This window comes from Geotrypetes seraphini, chromosome 2 (genome assembly GCF_902459505.1).
Source record: "Geotrypetes seraphini chromosome 2, aGeoSer1.1, whole genome shotgun sequence".
Classification (NCBI taxonomy): domain Eukaryota; kingdom Metazoa; phylum Chordata; class Amphibia; order Gymnophiona; family Dermophiidae; genus Geotrypetes; species Geotrypetes seraphini.
In genome coordinates this window covers 351,166,441-351,184,981 of record NC_047085.1, presented here as the reverse complement: position 1 = coordinate 351,184,981, position 18,541 = coordinate 351,166,441, and the positions used below count along the sequence as shown (strand labels likewise).

Genomic DNA, 18,541 nt, shown 5'->3' with positions numbered 1-18,541 from the left:
TTCTCTTGTCTTTCGACTAAATTTCCTAAAAAAAAAAAAAAAAAAAACCTCGTGTCTTTTTTTCCTTCGTTTTTGCAACCGGCCCCGGCGGGGCCTGTTGTAATCATCCAAGCCTCCGGGTTTGATTTAGCGGAGGCCGTGTTTCCCTTCATGCCCCCTCAACCGGGCTTCAAGAAGTGCCAGCGGTGTGCACGCCCAATCTCTCTCACTGACCCACACAACTGGTGCCTTCAGTGTTTGGGTCCAGAGCATCGGGCGGACTCTTGCACCCGCTGTGCTACCCTAAAGAAACGCACTCTCAAGAACCGGCAAATACAACAAAATATTCTTTTCGGTACCGGTTCTACCATGGACCAGGCCCCGACGTCGACGGCACCGCCGAAATCGGCACCGACCACATCGCCGCCGCCTGATCTTCCTTCGGGGTCGACATCGCAAGGTAAGCCGGCTAAGAAGCCTCCCACTTCCCTTGAGCGCCCTCCAGTTACCGCGGTGACCCCGGTCCTTCCGGCGTCCCGCCGACCCCGTAAACGCTCTGCTCCGATCTCGGTGAGTGCCTCGTCATCGGCCTCCTCATCGCCGGAGCGTCGAGCAGCACCAGTGGTACCGAAGAAAACTAAAACGGTACCGGTACCCCCATTGGAGGACCGCATCTCGGCCATCCTCCAGGACAAACTCCAGGAGCAGCTTCAACAGCAACTCAAACAGCTCCTTCCGACCCTACTGGCACCGCTCCTTCCGGTACCGGTCCAGCCCGAGCCTCGCACCGCTCCACCGGTGTCCACCCCCTCGGTACCGATGGACACTTCCATGCCGGTCTTATCTGCTCAGCCTGCACTTCAGACTTGCGCTGCAGAGGACCCCTCCCAGTCCCAAGATCGACACCGGTCGTCTCGGGATCGGGATCGGCACCACTCTTCCCATGACAGGGATCGACGCCGGTCTTCATCTCCCGGCACCGTATCCATGCGATCTGGCAAGTCCCTTTCTAAAACCCGCCATACTGAGCCGGCCATCAGGGACCCAGACTTATGGGAGCAATCCCCACTCGGTACCGAGGAGGATGCCTCTTCTACAGATGAGGAACCCTCCATGGCTGAATCCACCTCCAAACCCGAGCAATCCTCCTTCACTAAATTCCTTCGGGAGATGTCGGCGGCTCTTTCCATACCACTTGAGTCCGACTCCAAGAAGTCCCAGGCCTTTTTAGAAGCCTTGGACTTCGACCAACCTCCCAAGGAATTTCTTAAACTTCCCGTACATGATATCCTACGGGAAACCTTTTATAAAAATTTGGAGAATCCCCTTACTGTTCCAGGTGCCCCTAGAAAACTGGACAGTTTATACCGGGTCATCCCTATTCCGGGATTTGATAAACCCCAATTGCCCCATGAGAGTCTCTTGGTTGAATCCACTCTCAAAAAATCTCAAGGCTCCAGTGTTTATGCCTCCACCCCTCCTGGCAGAGAGGGGAAAACAATGGATAAATTTGGAAAGCGCCTGTACCAGAATGCCATGCTGGCTAACAGAGCCAACAACTACACCTTTCATTTTTCATTTTATATGAAACACCTGGTGCAACAACTTTCTGCTCTACAAAAGTATATACCTGAACGCAAGGTCCCACTGTTTCAACAGCAAATTTCCAACCTCCTCCAGCTCAGAAAGTTCATGGTGCGCTCCATTTATGATTCCTTCGAGCTCACTTCCCGAGCTTCGGCTCTGGCAGTAGCCATGCGACGCCTTGCCTGGCTGAGGGTGTCTGATCTTGATGTGAATCACCAAGACCGCCTCGCCAACGCGCCCTGTCTTGGCGATGAACTTTTTGGGGAGTCTCTGGATACCACAACACAAAAACTTTCGGCTCATGAGACTAGATGGGACACCCTCATTAAGCCTAAAAAGAAGACTCCGCCTGCACGTCCATACAGACCTCAGTCCTCTTACCAACGTCGTTTTTCTGCTAGGCCGCTTAATCCTCCTCAACAACAATCTCGTCGGCCTCGCCAACAACAGCACACTTAGGCTCGATCTCAGTCTCACCAGACAACCAAGCCTCCCCCTCAGACTAAACCCCCGCAGCCCTTTTGACTCCGTTCTCCAGGGCATAGCCAGTCTCCAACCGTCGATGCCTCTTCCTCAACCTATCGGAGGCCGCCTCACCATCTTTCTTCAACGCTGGGAGGCCATCACATCAGACCTGTGGGTTCTCAACATCATCCGTCACGGATACTCACTAAGGTTCCAGACTCTTCCTGTAGACCATCCTCCCGTAGAGTCTGCTTCTCACTCCTCCCAAACTCCGCTCCTCCTCAGGGAGGTCCAATCCCTCCTCCTCCTCAATGCCATCGAAGAAGTTCCTCCAGACCAAAGAGGCCAGGGATTTTACTCCCGCTACTTCCTGGTACCCAAAAAAACGGGAGATCTTCGTCCCATCCTAGACCTCAGGAACCTCAACAAGTGTCTGGTCAAGGAAAAGTTCAAAATGCTCTCCCTTGCCACACTTTACCCTCTTCTATCTCAACACGACTGGCTATGTTCCCTGGACCTCAAGGAGGCCTACACTCACATTCCAATCCATCAGGCTTCACGTCGCTACCTTCGATTCCAGATACAGAATCACCACTATCAGTACAAGGTACTGCCTTTTGGTCTAGCATCATCACCCAGGGTGTTCACCAAATGCCTGATTGTGGTAGCGGCTTTTCTCAGGTCCCACACCCTACAGGTGTTCCCCTACTTGGACGATTGGTTGGTAAAAGCGACTACATCTCCACTTGTGCTCCAAGCCACTCATCAAACCATCTCTTTCCTCCATCTCTTGGGATTCGAGATCAATTATCCCAAGTCGCATCTGCTTCCCACACAACGCCTTCAGTTCATCGGAGCGGTTCTCGATACCAACCAGATGAGGGCGTTCCTTCCTGCCGACCGGCACCACACCCTCCTTCACCTTTGTCGACAGGTGCTCCTCCATCCATCCATCCCTGCTCGGCAGATGATGGTCCTTCTGGGTCACATGGCCTCGACAGTCCATGTGATTCCTCTGGCACGACTCCACCTCAGGATACCTCAATGGACCCTTGCCAACCAATGGTCACAGACCACGAATCTTCTTTCTCATCCCGTCTCTGTGACATCATCTCTTCAGCAATCTCTTCAATGGTGGTTGAACTCCTCAAATCTTTCCAGGGGACTTCTCTTTCATCCACCCCCCCACTCCATGGTCATAACCACGGATGCTTCCCCCTATGCATGGGGGGCTCACTTGGGCGATTTCCGCACCCAGGGACTCTGGACCCCTCAGGAGCGTCAACATCACATCAACTTCCTGGAGCTCAGAGCCATGTTTTATGCTCTCAAGGCTTTCCAGCATCTCCTCTACCCCCAGGTTCTTCTCCTGTGCACGGACAATCAAGTCGCCATGTACTACATCAATAAGCAAGACGGCACCGGATCTCGTCCCCTTTGTCAGGAGGCCCTCCGAATCTGGACCTGGGCCACGGCCCACAATCTTTACCTCAAAGCTGTCTATATCCAGGGCGAACAGAACTCCCTGGCCGACAATCTCAGCCGCATCCTTCAACCTCACGAGTGGACTCTGGATCCTCCCACACTCCACTCCATCTTTGCTCGCTGGGGCACCCCGCAGGTGGACCTATTTGCAGCTCCTCACAACCATCAGCTGCCCCAGTTCTGTTCCAGACTCTTCTCTCCGCATCGTCTGGCCCCGGATGCATTCCTGCTCGACTGGACGGATCGGTTCCTCTATGCCTTCCCTCCACTTCCTCTGATGTTGCGGACCTTGTTCAAACTCCGCAAGGACAGGGCCACCATGATTCTCATCGCCCCTCGGTGGCCCAGACAGCACTGGTTCTCCCTCCTGCTTCAGCTCCGCTCCAGGGAGCCCATTCCTCTTCCTGTATTTCCTACTCTGCTTACTCAGCAGCATCAGTCTCTACTGCATCCCAATCTGTCTTCCCTCCACCTGACAGCTTGGTTTCTCTCGGGCTGACCTCTCCAGAGAACCTATCTCAGCCTGTCCGTCGCATTTTGGATGCCTCCAGGAAACCCACCACACTCCAATGTTACCAACAGAAGTGGACCCGGTTTTCCTCTTGGTGCCTCCTGCATCATCACAACCCCACCTCATTGGCGGTGGAGACCGTACTGGACTATTTGCTCTCTCTGTCTAATGCTGGCCTCAAGTCCACCTCAATCAGAGTCCACCTCAGTGCCATCACTGCTTTTCATGAGCCTATCCTCGGAAAACCTCTCACGGCTCATCCTCTGGTTTCCCGGTTCATGTGAGGCCTCTTCAATATCAAACCACCTCTACAGCCTCCTCCGGTCGTCTGGGACCTCAATGTGGTTTTGTCAGCCCTCATGAAACCTCCCTTTGAGCCTCTTGCTACCACTTCACTCAAACTTCTCACATGGAAGGTGCTTTTTCTCATTGCCATCACCTCTGCCAGGAGGGTCAGTGAGCTGCATGCTCTGGTCGCCGATCCACCGTTCACTGTTTTTCACCATGACAAGGTGGTTATGCGCACCCATCCTAAATTCCTCCCCAAGGTGGTTTCAGCCTTTCACCTCAACCAGTCCATTGTGCTGCCTGTCTTCTTCCCAAAACCCCATTCTCATCCTGGGGAACAGGCATTACACACGCTGGATTGTAAGCGTGCCCTTGCTTACTACCTTGACCGTACCAGGGCTCACCGCTCCTCTCCTCAGCTTTTTCTGACCTTCGATCCTAACCGTCTGGGTCATCCTGTCTCTAAACGAACGCTGTCCAATTGGCTTGCTGCCTGTATTGCGTTCTGTTATGCTCGGGCCGGCCTGTCACTGGAAGGAGCTGTCACGGCCCATAGGGTCAGAGCTATGGCTGCTTCTGTGGCTTTCCTCCGTTCCACGCCTATTGAGGAAATCTGCAAGGCGGCCACTTGGTCTTCAGTTCACACATTCACTACTCACTACTGTCTGGATACCTTCTCCAGACGGGATGGACACTTTGGTCAATCAGTGTTACAGAATTTATTTTCCTAATGGCCAACCATCCCTCCTCCCTCTCTGTTAGCTTGGAGGTCACCCATACGTTAAGAATATGCTGCCTGCTTGTCCTGGGATAAAGCACAGTTACTTACCGTAACAGGTGTTATCCAGGGACAGCAGGCAGATATTCTTACGACCCTCCCACCTCCCCGGGTTGGCTTCTTAACTGGAGACCACGCACTCCTCCGTCGGGCGGGAAGGCACTCGCGCATGCGCAGTGCGGCCAACTAGAACTTTCTAGTTAAAAAGGTCCGTACCGGGGCTCCGTCGGTGACGTCACCCATACGTTAAGAATATCTGCCTGCTGTCCCTGGATAACACCTGTTACGGTAAGTAACTGTGCTTTTTGTGAAACCGAGGGCTCCTTTTACTAAGGTGCGCTAGCGTTTTTAGCGCACGCAGGAAATTACCACACGCTACGCTTCTAGAACTACCGCCAGCTCAATGCTGGCATTAAGGTCTAGCGCGCGCGGCAATTTAGCGCGCTCTATTCCACATGTTAAAGCCCTAATGCGGCTTAGTAAAAGGAGCCCTGAGCACGCATGCGGGAGCCTCTCTCCCTCCACACGTGCGGTTTTGTGCATTTGTAGGAGAGCCTCCGTCTCGCATGCTCAGTTTTATTTTTAAATAAAAAACAAAAACCAAAGGGCAAAGGGCAAAGGACACCATAGAACTGCTCTGTCGGGAGACCTCTGGCCTGCAAATTCACCAGACCCCGGCTCCCCGCACTAGAAACTGCTATTGCAGTTTCATAAAAGGAGGCCTAAATTTCAGCCGAGTTCTGTGGAATTTTGGTGTGATTTTTCTGTTCAGTTCACAGTATAGATCTTCTTGCTTCTATTGCCTGATATAAGAGTGCTATGGTTAATTTCCCTTAATGTTAAGGGAATTTTACACCTAATCAAGCACAAGAAATTACTCATATACTTTTGGAGATTGCATCCAGAATTATGTCTTCTTTAAGAGCCCCATCTCAATACTAGTGGGCTCAAAAACTGTGATGGATAATTTGGTCCTTGTTTTTCAGCCCCAGCTATGAGAAAGGAAAAAGAGGCAATTACTTTACTATGCAAGGGATTGAATTTCCCACTGGTTTTAACCTTTTTTGATGATTGCGACAGGTGGTCTCAGATTTTTTTTATCCAAATATCTAGGGATTTATCCACTTTAAATCGTAAGGAGAATCAGGTGAATTTTGTTTTAATCATAACCAAAAACTTTCAGGGTTAATCTTACTACGTTTCTTTCTGTGGCTTGTAACATATCTTAGACATAAAGACAGGAATTCTAAAGCTTCCCAAAAAGTGATCCGTCCATGGCTGTTTAAGCCATTCAATTTCTGGCATTGAAGATCTTAAATTTTCAACATCTGTGTAACAAATAATGTCTAAAGCATGGCCAAGGACATGAGTGGTAGCTGGTGAAAATTTAAAGGATTTAAAACTATTCACATCATTATTATTCTCAACTTCAAGATGAAGATTGAGGTCACCTACTAGTAATAGTCTGGGGAATTTCAATGAAGCATTTAATATAGTCTCTAAAAGCAGATCTGCAGACTTATTCCACGGTCCAGGGGGCCGATAAAATATTAATATACCTAATGGGTGAGATTGTAATTCATTATTTATAGATAAAATCATATATTCTAGAGCGGGATTGTATTTTTCCCTAATAAGCTAACATTTAAAAAGGTACGGAAGATAACAGCTAAGTCACCTCCCCGCTTATCTGACCTAGATGTAAATAACCCCTTAAACCCAGAAGGAAGCAGTTCTTGCTGAGTAATGGTATCTCCTTCAGGTCTAGCAGCTTTGATAATGGACATTTTTTCTACTGGTTTTGTGGATATCTTGCCCAAAATGTCCAACCTCAGACTTAGACGTCCTGCCAAAAATGCCCCTCCATGGATTTTGCTGTGCTGCAGCTTGAAAAGGTTTGTAGAAGCAAGTTATAAGCATGGTAATGATGTCTGTCTTGCTTCTTTATCATCTTGGCTGGGCATGTTGTATTAACCTTGGAAGACGGTACATGAAGAAGCCTATTCATCCTCTTTGGGTCCCGTCCCTGATCAGGATAAATTGTGATTGGTCAGGTTACCTGAGCATGGGAGGGATGTGGAATGGAACCAGAAAGTGAGATGGAATTGGGTGCTGAAGCTGAAAGAGAGATAAGGAAAGAGAAGAAGTTTTCCTGGATGGCTAGCACATCTCTGTAAAAGAACAATTTTATCAGTTATGATATAGGATTGATCTATGTGCTAAGCCAAAGGAAAGAAGAACTCTGCAGCTGAATATTTTTGGGACTGTTACCAGACTGATACCTGCTGTGTGAACTAAAATAACCTGGAATTGACTCAATCTAGTCTCAGTGTTGGCTCACAATCAAATTTGAAGCTTGAAGAAGATTTCTACCCATGTAACGCTGCCTGAACAGCTGAAGAAAGGGTGAGGATGTAAATCTCCTTCAGATCTTGGATTAGTTAGTCACCAGTATTTTCTTTGCTAAGGGTTAGTTTATTCTGAGACAAATATTAATTTAGCTAAAGAGATAGTGGGTGTTTTATAGTTCTTATCAGTTAATCATATAAAGTTAGGTTTTGGACATATTTCTTGTATTTACTTTAGTATTTCAGTCCATAGACCATTATTGAGATGGTAAATCCAATGCTTATTCCTAGGATAAGCAGCATAAAATCTGTTTTACTACTTGGGATCTAGCGTTGGCCACTGTTGGAAACAGGATACTGGGCTTTATTGACCTTCGGTCGATCCCAGTATGGCAATTCCTACATTCTTATGGTGGTTTTATGGCAAATTTGTAATATCTGGGATATGGGTCATGTTTATAAGGAAGGCAAAATTCTTTTGCAGAAGTGCCTAGTAAATTTGTTTTGCCTTATTTCCAGTTCTTCCATCGGATTCAGTTAACCCATGCTATATGAGCTCTTAATTTTCTTGTGGCTGAGTTTAGTAATGCCCCAGAGTTATACACACATTGCACTCAATTCTTGGGGTTTGGACATGCAGCAAGATGCATTTAAAAGCTTTGTCTGCCCAACCTTTTAAACTCAAAGAACAAGATCTTGGATACTTTTTTCAGAAAGAAGTTTAGTTTACTGACTTTTTCCACTACAAAATCCACCTCTTTGACGTGGAGGGGCATAATCGAAAGGGACGTCTAAGTCCGTTTACGTCCATCTCGCAAGTCGTCCAAAGTTAAAATGAGCCTAAGACACATTTTTGAAAGAGACGTCCAACAATTTTTTACTTTCGAAAATCGTCTAATTATACGTCCTGCCGATCTGATCGTCAAAGCCACTAAATGGTCCAACTTTATACCACATTTCCATCCAACTTTCCGTCCAAGTCCAAAACGCCTAGAACAAGCCCTGTTGGATGTGGGAGGGGTCTGCAAAGTGATGGGCTGAACACCCAGACATACCATCTAAATAGTGGGGTACCTTACAGGACACTGCTGTGAACTTCACAAAAAGGGTGCCATGTCTTCTCCTCACTACAGCTCCCTTATAGGTCATGGTGAGCCCCCTAAACCACCTCCAGAATCCCCTAGACCCACTTATCTACCACCCTAATAGCCATTATGGCTGCAGGAGCCACTTATATGCCAGTAAAAAAGGGTTTTGCGGGTATATAGAGGAGTACACATGTTTAAGTATCAATGCAGTGATCACAGGGGTTTATGGGCATGGGTCCTCCTCTAACCCACCCCCAAGACGGCTTAAGCCGCCTCTGTGCTGGATGACTAGGCTTTCCTATGACAGACTGCCAGGTGATGATGTTCTGGAGGCTGAATTTTAAAGGTGTGATTACGATTTTTATGGGGTTGGGGGGGGTCGGTGATCACTGGAGTAGTGTGTGGGGGTCTGTATTATGTGTTTGCAGTGCTTATCTGGTGACTTTAGGTGGGTTTTTGTGACTTAGACCATGTTTTAAAGGGTCTAAGTCACAACCTCCAAGTTCCGTCTAGGCTCTGTTGTAAAACTTTCGGTTATACATGCTGTACGACTAAGTCTAAGTCTGCCCACGTCCCACCCAAATGCCTCCCTCGACACTCCTCCTGAAAGCCCCGTTTAGCTATGGTCGTTCAGCGGCACTATGAAGGCCTAGGTCATTTAGAAATACGTCCAAAACCCGGTTTGATTATCGGCACTTGGACGTCTTTCATTTATGATCGTCCAAGTGTCGACTTAGGTCGGTTTTTTGGATGTTTTTCTCTTTCGATTATGAGCCCCATACTGTATATACCGTATATCACAGTCTGTTATCCAGGAGAATTACCAAAAAACACAACCTGTGTAATTATATACCAACCTTCCAACAAAGCACAGGACTTTCTCTACTTACAGGAATGAACATTTTTTTAATAAATATGATGTGCTCAGACCCATAAACATAATGCTATCAGACTAGCATAGATTACCATGTAACCATCATGGTAACATCAAGATCCCAGTGCCACCAGCTGAACTTGCAATATTTTATTTTATTTTTTTTAATTCTTTATTGATTTTCCAAACGTCAATAGTGCAAAACACAAATATATATCATATAATAAGTCAATAAAAGCACATTCATCTTACAAACATACTTTTTCAAATGTGTCTGATATTCAAGAGGGCACTTTGGGCATCCTCTTGAAATTTCTGACACTGGAGTGCTTGGAGGGGTGGGGGTATTTTTTGGGGGAGGGTTGGTGCTTAGTTTCTTGGTTGGGTTCATTTGTCTCTACATAGACACGACGCGGTAGACTCTTATCGTGTGTTCTAGTTTCTGATTTCTGGTTGTATTTGTTTCTGGATTATTGTATATTTTCAATTTGTAATAAAACTTTGAAACTTTTTAAAAAAAAAAGTGTCTGATGGCTCCAACCATCTCCATCTCCCGTTTGCTGTTTTGTTTGACTACTTAAGCACAAACATCGCTATTTTGAATGGTTTCTAATCTTTAAATCAAATATAATATCAGACAAAGGGAACCTGAGTAAACATATAACACAGTGACTCACCGCCCACACAGAGGTACCCCTCCCCCTTTTCCTAATAGTTACACTTCTTAGCATTCAGAATGAGAGATTTTAAATTTATGAGTACTCATTCACTGGTTTATATAGTCAGGATTTTGGAAGGCACAGCCTGATCGTATGACACCTGATACAGGCTCCAGTTGCTAAAACACAGTCCCATGTCAGGTCTTTGATAAGGAGCATCACATAGTTCTCTAATAAATTTGAACATATTACTGTTTGGCTCTCCTCTGGCTTCCGTTTCAAGTCTGTCATCCTGCCCCACTCATTGGTTGCTCTGCTATACTTCGTAGCATTCAGGATAAGAGATTTTAAACATACAGTTTGGTTACTCATTCAAGGGATTATATTGCTGATTTATACTGTCAGGATTTTGGAAGGCACAACTGTACAACCCTTGATGCAGGCTCCAGTTGCCAAAACACAGTCCCATGTCAGGTCCCTGATAAGGTGCCTTGCTGAGCTTTTTAATAAATTTGGATAGACTTCTGTTGCAAGTCTGTCATCCTGCCCCATTCCTTTGTTGCTTTGATTTTCTTTGCAGTGGCACCCCGCCAACTTCCTTGTCCCAGTTTATTTCCTCTGGTATTGGACAATTGCTAAACAACAACCCATCTCTAATACTTATGTACTGCCTTTCTAGTTGGGACAGTACCTGGGTTGATAAGAGAGGGTCATGGAGAGAGGACCATATGCCAGTTTAAATATGCTAACTTAAATGTCTATCTACCCAAGATGATGGAGAACCAAAGAAGAAAAAAAATACTGATTTAGTAAGGTGCAATATCCTGCCGAGATTTATAGAAGGTAAATATTGCAAGGTTTTTCTTACTCCCGCCCCCCCCACCACCCCCCACCCCCACAATAGGATTTTTCTTACCCAGCCCCCACCCCCTCAATAGGTCCCCTATTTAGGAACTCTGCTGAGCATATGAAAAGCTCAAGTGATTAGCATGAGACTGGTGCCAAAGTCAGAACCAGTTCAAATCCCTCTCATGGTCAGAGCAATGTAAAAGCCAGTTAACTCGGTAAATAGCAACTTACCTAGGTAAATTGGCCTATCTGAAAAATTACCTCTGCTGACCTGACAAAAGTACAAATTACCTTCCATAACATTTGTCCTTTTAGCCAGACTGAGGGGGAAGCACCACAGGTGAGAATAACATGACCATTTATTTTTTTCATCAAAACAGGACATCTATTAATATTCAGCCCCGCCACCAATCCCACCCTAGCCCCGCCACCAATTTCTTCCATTCATTTTTCATGTACACACAATATCTTATTAATTAAGAACATAAGAACATAAGCAGTGCCTCCGCCGGGTCAGACCACAGGTCCATCCTGCCCAGCAGTCTGCTCCCGCGGCGGCCCAAACAGGTCACGACCTGTCAGAATCATCAGAAGGGGCTCCCTTGCCACCTTGGCTTCCCATTTAAGTCCTGCCTTCCTATCGAAGCCCTAGCCCTCCGGTCTTTCACATGCACGACCTGGTTGGTTTTTACTCATTACCTGGTTAACTTTCTATACTTGTGTTACATCCCAGCTCCTCCTTCAGTATCCCTTGATCCCTTTATCCCTCAGGAATCCGTCCAATCCCTGTTTGAATCCCTGGACCGTACTCTGCCTGATCACTTCCTCCGGTAATGCATTCCAAGTGTCCACGACCCTCTGGGTGAAAAAAAACTTCCTTGCGTTTGTTTTGAACCTATCTCCCTTCAGTTTCTCAGAATGCCCCCTCGTATTAGCTGTCCCCTTCAGTCTGAAGAATCTGTCCCTATCCACCCTCTCTATGCCCCTCATGATCTTGAAGGTTTCTATCATATCTCCCCTGAGCCTCCTTTTCTCCAGAGAGAAGAGCCCCAGCCTATCCAGCCTCTCGGCGTATGGGCAGTGTTCCAGCCCTCATAATGATAAACATAAAATTTAAAAAAACACAAAGCACACTGTACGCAGAGAAAATGTTAATTATCATTTATGAGTTTCGGTTTTTTTCAAAGATGTCAAGGCAGATTACTTTAAAATATGCAATGTCAGTAACTATAGAAAAATAGACAAATATAGTGCAAAATATAAATTCTCAAAACGGACAAATTTTGATCACTAAATTTAAAATAAAATAATTTTTCCTACCTTTTTTGTCTGGTGATTTCATGAGTCTCTGGTTGCACTTCCTTCTGACTGTGCATCCAATCTTTCTTTCGCATCCAATATTTCTTTCACAATCCAGCCCCATCCCCTTTGGGTCCAGGTCTCTCTCTCTTTTCCTCTGTTACCCTCCCCAGATCCAGTGTCAGTTCTCATTTGTACCTTTGTTCCAGGTCTCCCTCTCTCTCCCTCCTCTGTTATGATCTTATATCTCCCTGTTCTTCCCCAGGGTCTCTCCCCCTCTGTCTGAACCTCCCATAGTCCTGTATCTGCCTCCTGTCTTTCCTCTTTGGTCCAGGCCTTTCTCTTTCTTGTCTTTCTAATCTGCTTACAACCCCTCCCCCTTCTCTGCCTCTTTCTCGCCTTCCTTCCTCTCTCCCAGCAGATTTTAGCATATCTCTCTTCTCCTTTTCTCCCCTCAGATCTGTTATCTGTCTCCTTCCTCTTTTCCTCCTCCCAGGTTTGGTATCTGTCTCCTCCCCTTCCCCCTGCTCAGACATCTTTCTTTCTGCTCCCTTCCTCTTGTTCTTCCCTGTTCTTCCTTCTCAATTTATTTTCTGCCTCTGTCTAAATTTTTTCTTACTATTCAGTCCTCAATTTCCCTCTTTCATTGTGTCTACCTATAGCTTGCCACCTCTTTCCCTCACCCCTTCCAGTATCTAACTCTATCCTCTTCCCTCAATCCAGCATGTGCTCTTTTTTCTTTCTCCTCCCCACTTCCTTTCAGCGTCTGCTCCCCCTCTCCCTCCACTTCCATTCAGTGTCTGTCCCTCCTCTCCCCCCACTTCCATTCAGTGTTTGTCCGTCCTCTCTTCCACTCTTCCATTCAACGTCTGTCTCTCCTCTCCCCCACACTTCCATTCAGCATCTGTCCCTCTCCATTCAGTGTCTGTCCCCCTTTCTCTACCTGTTCCAACTACTATTCACCCTCTGTCTCGCCCCTTCTATTCTCTGCCCTTTCCATCCAGTGTCCCCGCCCTCTCTCTCTCTTCCATATGGTATCTTCCCTCTTTCTATGCTCCTTCCATAAACTGTCTCCTTTGTACATGTTTCATTTCAGCTTCACCCCCTCTCCATTTTTCTGTCTCCCTATGCTCTGGAATCTCTCTCTTCTCCTTTCCTTCCTTCCCACTCCATCCCATGGTCTGGCATCTCTATCTCCTTCCCTCCCCCATGCTTTGGCATATCTTTCCCTCCATGCTCTGGCATTTGTTTCCTGTCTCTCTCCCCATGCCCTGGCATATTTCTCCTCTCCTTCCAACTCCCCCTCCCCCTCCTTCCTTTCTCTCCCTCCCTACTTCCTTCCTTTCCCATGGTCTGGCATCTGTCTCCTTCCCTCCATGCCCTGGCATCTCTCCCTCCCCCTCCATGGTCTGGTATCTCCTTTTCTTCCCTCCCATGGACTTGGCATCTCTGTTCCTCTCCCTTTTCCTTCTCCCTCCTTCTGTGTCAGCATGCCCCCTATCTTCCTATTACTCCAATATCCAGAACCTCCTTTTTCTTCTTATTGCATCTTCCTCTGTTCCTTTTTTTTCTTCCTTTTCTGATTTAGCAGCTTTCTCCCCTTTCCTGAGCCAGCCAACCCACCATCTTCCCACATCCCATTCCAGTACCTCCCCTCTTTCCCCAACTTAAAAGGCCTGAATGGTATAGAAGTCCCTCAGAGTATTCCAGTAATGCTTCCAGACTGGAGGCAATTCTTAGCTGCCATCAGCCCTGCTTTCGGCTGCACTGGTAATGCTAAACTGAACGGTAAAAGCAAAGAGAGACGCCGCGGGACTTTTCCACTTGCCTGCATCGCTTTAAGTTCTGCCGCTCTCGATCCCGCCCCTCAAAAACAGGAAGTCACTTCAGAGGGGGGGAGCAGGATCGAGAGCGGCAGAACTTCAAGCGATGCAGGCAAGTGGGAAAGTCCCGCGGCATCTCTCTTTGCTTTTACCGTCCAGTTTAGCATTACCAGTGCAGCCGAAGGCAGGGCTGATGGCAGCTAAGTGAGCTGCCTGGATCGCGGAGCCCCCTTGCTATCCCCTAATGCCGGCCCTGAGAATAAGGAGGGTGATTCCGGACCTGTCGGGCCCCCCTGACCATTTTGGCGCTGTAGGGAGGGAAGGAGGGAGGCAGGCTTTAGTGTGGGAGGGGAAGCGATCACCGGTCCCTTGTCCCCTCGTACAGCTTCAGGACGCTGTCCCTGAAAACGAGACATTTCGGCGTCCCGAAGCGGTGGGTCAGGACAACGAGACGGTCGGTTCCATAACGGGACGTATGGTCACCTTAGGTGAGAAGAGAGTGGGGAGAGGCTGAATTTCCCATTCTATGAACAGTTTCCTAGCAAAATTATGGCCACAGAAAAGCAAGCGTGAAGTGGGTGCTATAGGTACCAGAGAAATTATATTTACAGTTCTCTTTGAAATTACTTTAAAAGTCTGGGTATATAAAGCATCTATGACATTTGCAACTAGGTGGGCTGCCTGAACATTGCTTCCCCTGTTGACAGCAATAAATTTTAATTTAGCTTTCTAAATATGAATTTCAGAAGTGTAAAATTATTCAAATGTGTTGACTTCCATTTCAGTGCTTTCCTTGGACCAGTGGCTTGATCTACCCCTGCCCCCACCCTGAAGATCTCTTGTGTCCTGGCTCTTTGTTCATTTGTGCTTGGAAACTGATGTTGTGCTATGCCTTTCCCCCTCCTATTGTCTCCTGTCTCTGTCTTTTGTCTGTCTCACGATTGTATTTGTTTTCTGTTTATTTCTGTTTTGTGATATTTCTTTGTACACACTGCTTTGATAGTTCTTGTGAAAGGTGTTAAACAAATGCTTCAGATAAATAAACAATAAATGAATCATCCAGGTAATCCAAATGCCATGTACACAAATATCTTGGGATGTGCTATTTTTTTTTACACACATAAAAACAACTTAGACATGTGAAAGCCACATTTGTATGCTTAGAATAAGAGGATAAAACAAATGGGGAGAGGAGGAAAGAAAAACAAAATGAATAAAAGAAATGCTATTTTTTTTTTTTAGAATACTTGTTTTGTAAACATACTTAATAACATTTGCCATTTTAGTACTAACCCCCTGTTTTCCTAAGGTGCACTATGCGTTTTAGCGCGCGCTAACTGCTAGCACGTCCATAGACTAACATGCAAGCATTAGCGTTTAGTGCGTGGTTAGCGCACACTAATATTTAGCGTGCACGAAAACGCTTAGCACACCTTTGTAAAAGGATCCCTAAAGGATGTAATGATGATGCAAGTTGGCTTATATTTTATCTATTAAAAGCACTAATGATTTTATTCCTTAAAAGGAATCACACTTGACATTTAATAACATATAATAAGTTTGAAATCATCTGATGGTCTTTCAGAGTGAAGGTTTAAACTTAACATGCAGTAATATATTTCTTTAGTCACAGTGTAATATAATTTTAATGGACTAGTATTTTTTTTTCCATGTTAAGGCTAAGAAATCTATTTATTCCCACCTGAGTACACTGGCGGATTTTGCAATAGAAATGTTTGATGTTCTTGATGAAATCAACTATCAGTCCTACAATGATTTTGTCCTCAGAGTGGGTAAGTCTTTGCTCTAAACTTAAATTAACCACTGTTATTTTGCCTGCCTAAATTATTACGGATGTTAAAGGTTTCTCTGAACACATACAGCTAGAGTTAGCAATGTATGCTGCACCACCATTTAAGCGACCAGACTCCATTGACAAAATGGTACTTCTAGTAAAATAGAAAACAAAAGGAAGGAAGGAAGGAACACACAGAAGTAGGGGTGGGCCAAGAACTTTCCTGCACATGAGTATAATATATAAAGCCCTCTGTTATTAGCAAAACACTGAAAAATAAAAGGACCCAATATGGGACCGTGTTTTGTTGGATGACCATTTGCTTCAGGGGTCACCAAGGGTCTGCATTTGATAGTACCCCCAGTGTGCTAAAGAGAAAGGCAAGAAAACCAAACTGTCAGTCTCACACAGTACTATCGGATGTGGACTCTGCTCGTTGACATCGAGCAACCTATTCTGGCCCAAATTTCTCAACAAACTCTCCTCCAACCCTAGACCTATAGACCCCGAATCACATTGGCACAACTGGACTGCCCTCTCCGAGTCCACCTACCACTCCCTTGCTCCACTAACCACCAAAACCATCTCCTACCCCCGAAAGGCCCCCTGGTACCTACCTCTTCACAGAGAATTAAAACAGAAGTGTCGCGCTTTGGAGCGCAAATGGAAAAAATCCAAATCCCCCTCCGATAGACAGACCTGGAGGGCTAACATTAAATTTTACAATTCAACATTAAAAAAAGCCAGAAAAAACTTCTTTGGAGACAAGATCTCCAGATCCAACAACCAGATCAGTGCGCTGTTCAACATCTGGCGCTCCCTAACTACAAAAAAAGACCCGTCGTTGCTTCCACCATCTCTATCAGCCGAGGCCCTTGCAAATTTCTTTAATGAAAAGATTTCCACCCTAAGACGCTCCTTCCCCCCCACAGTCTCCTACAATCCCCTGACCTCTACTGTTCCCAACTCTACCTTACCTGTATCCATTCCTGCCGACAGATCCTGGACCGCCTTCGAGCTTGTCTCTGAACCGCAAGTCTCTAAACTCTGCCTCAAATTAAAAACTTGCAAGTGCATTTTGGATCCTTTCCCCTCCTACCTATACGAGAATATCCCTACACAGGCCATCACTTCCCTCACCGAACTTATAAACTCTGCCCTAACATCAGGCCTTTTCTCCCCCGACATGGGACACATTTCACTGTCCCCTCTACTGAAAAAGGCCGATCTCGATCCCTCCATTCCATCAAATTACCGTCCTATAGCAAATATCCCTCTCCTAACCAAACTATTAGAATCCATCATATCCACCCAACTCTCATCCTACCTAGAACGATTCTCTATCCTCCTACCCCACCAATTCGGCTTCAGACCCAACTTCAGCACCGAATCCCTCTTGGCCTCACTAATCTCTAAGGTGCAACAACTCCATTCTCGCAACAAACTTGCTGTTCTTCTTCAATTCGACCTCTCCGCAGCCTTCGATGTCGTTCACCACGACATCCTAATCTTCCAACTCTCCGAAATAGGCATAAGCTCCACAGTCCTGGATTGGTTCTCGAAATTCCTACGCTCCCGCTCCTACACCGTTAACACAAACGGTACCTCATCCCCCGCCTGGAAGCCAAAATGTGGAGTCCCGCAAGGCTCACCCCTCTCCCCTATCCTTTTCAACATCTACATGTCCTCTCTGAAACTCCTTCATTTATCCCCCCTAGAAACTCTCTACTCCTACGCTGACGACATCCTCATCCTCCTCGAAACCGACTCGAACCTCTCGAACCTTGCTGAGAACATCTCCACATGTATTACGAACCTCCAATCCTGGGCCCAATCTGTACAAATGAAACTGAATGAGTCCAAAACCAAACTACTTTGGCTCGGCCCAATCTCAGACCATTTACCCACCTCCATCCCTCTACCCTCCGGCCCCACTCTTCAGCTTGAGTTTTCAAGCAAAGTCCTAGGCATCATCTTAGATTCCTCTCTCTCCTTCAACGATCACCTCAACTCCCTGGTAAAAAAATGCTTCTTTAGCCTCCATATGTTGAGGAAAGTAAGATCCTGCTTTCATCATTCTCATTTCGCCATCCTCGTCCAATCCACCATCCTCTCTAGACTGGACTACTGCAACTCCATCTATATAAGCCTAACTAAGAAAAACCTCCATAGACTTCAACTAATTCAGAACGCCGCAGCCAAGCTTATTTTCGCAAAAGGCAAGTTCGACCACGTTTCCCCACTCCTCTTCAAGCTTCATTGGCTCCCAGTATACTCCAGAGTCCTCTATAAATGTGCCTGCATAGCCTTCAAGATTCTACATGGCGTCCTCCCTCCCATTATCCCACTCTTCTGGAATTCCTCAAACCCGCTCTCGACTAGATCCTCCCAAAAACTGAAACTATCTTTCCCTTCCATAAAAGGTATATCCCGCGCAGGAAAACTTGGAACATCCCTCCCCTTTAGAACCATAGAACTCTGGAACAATCTTTCATCCCCGCTCAGAAATTCTAGCTCCTTCCAATCCTTCCGCAAACACTTGAAAACTTGGCTCTTTTCAAAAATCTAATCACCTCCCGTGCTCTAGTATCCTGTCCCCCTCTATCTCCTCAGTCCCTCTCCTATATCCTTTCTTTGTAGTTCCTTTCCTTTCAAACTCTGTAAACCGTGCCGAGCTCTGCGCACGCGGAGATGGTGCGGTATACAAACCTAA

General features: G+C 46.4%; 1 protein-coding gene across 1 annotated transcript in view; it reads left to right on the top strand.

The window, feature by feature from the left end:
- Positions 1-18,541, top strand: part of ADCY1 (adenylate cyclase 1) — a 562,816-nt gene that overhangs the window by 523,182 nt on the left and 21,093 nt on the right. Inside the window, exon 18 of the mRNA XM_033930390.1 lies at positions 15,712-15,826. Coding sequence (XP_033786281.1) covers positions 15,712-15,826 — 115 coding nt within the window. The remainder of the gene's footprint in view (positions 1-15,711; positions 15,827-18,541) is intronic.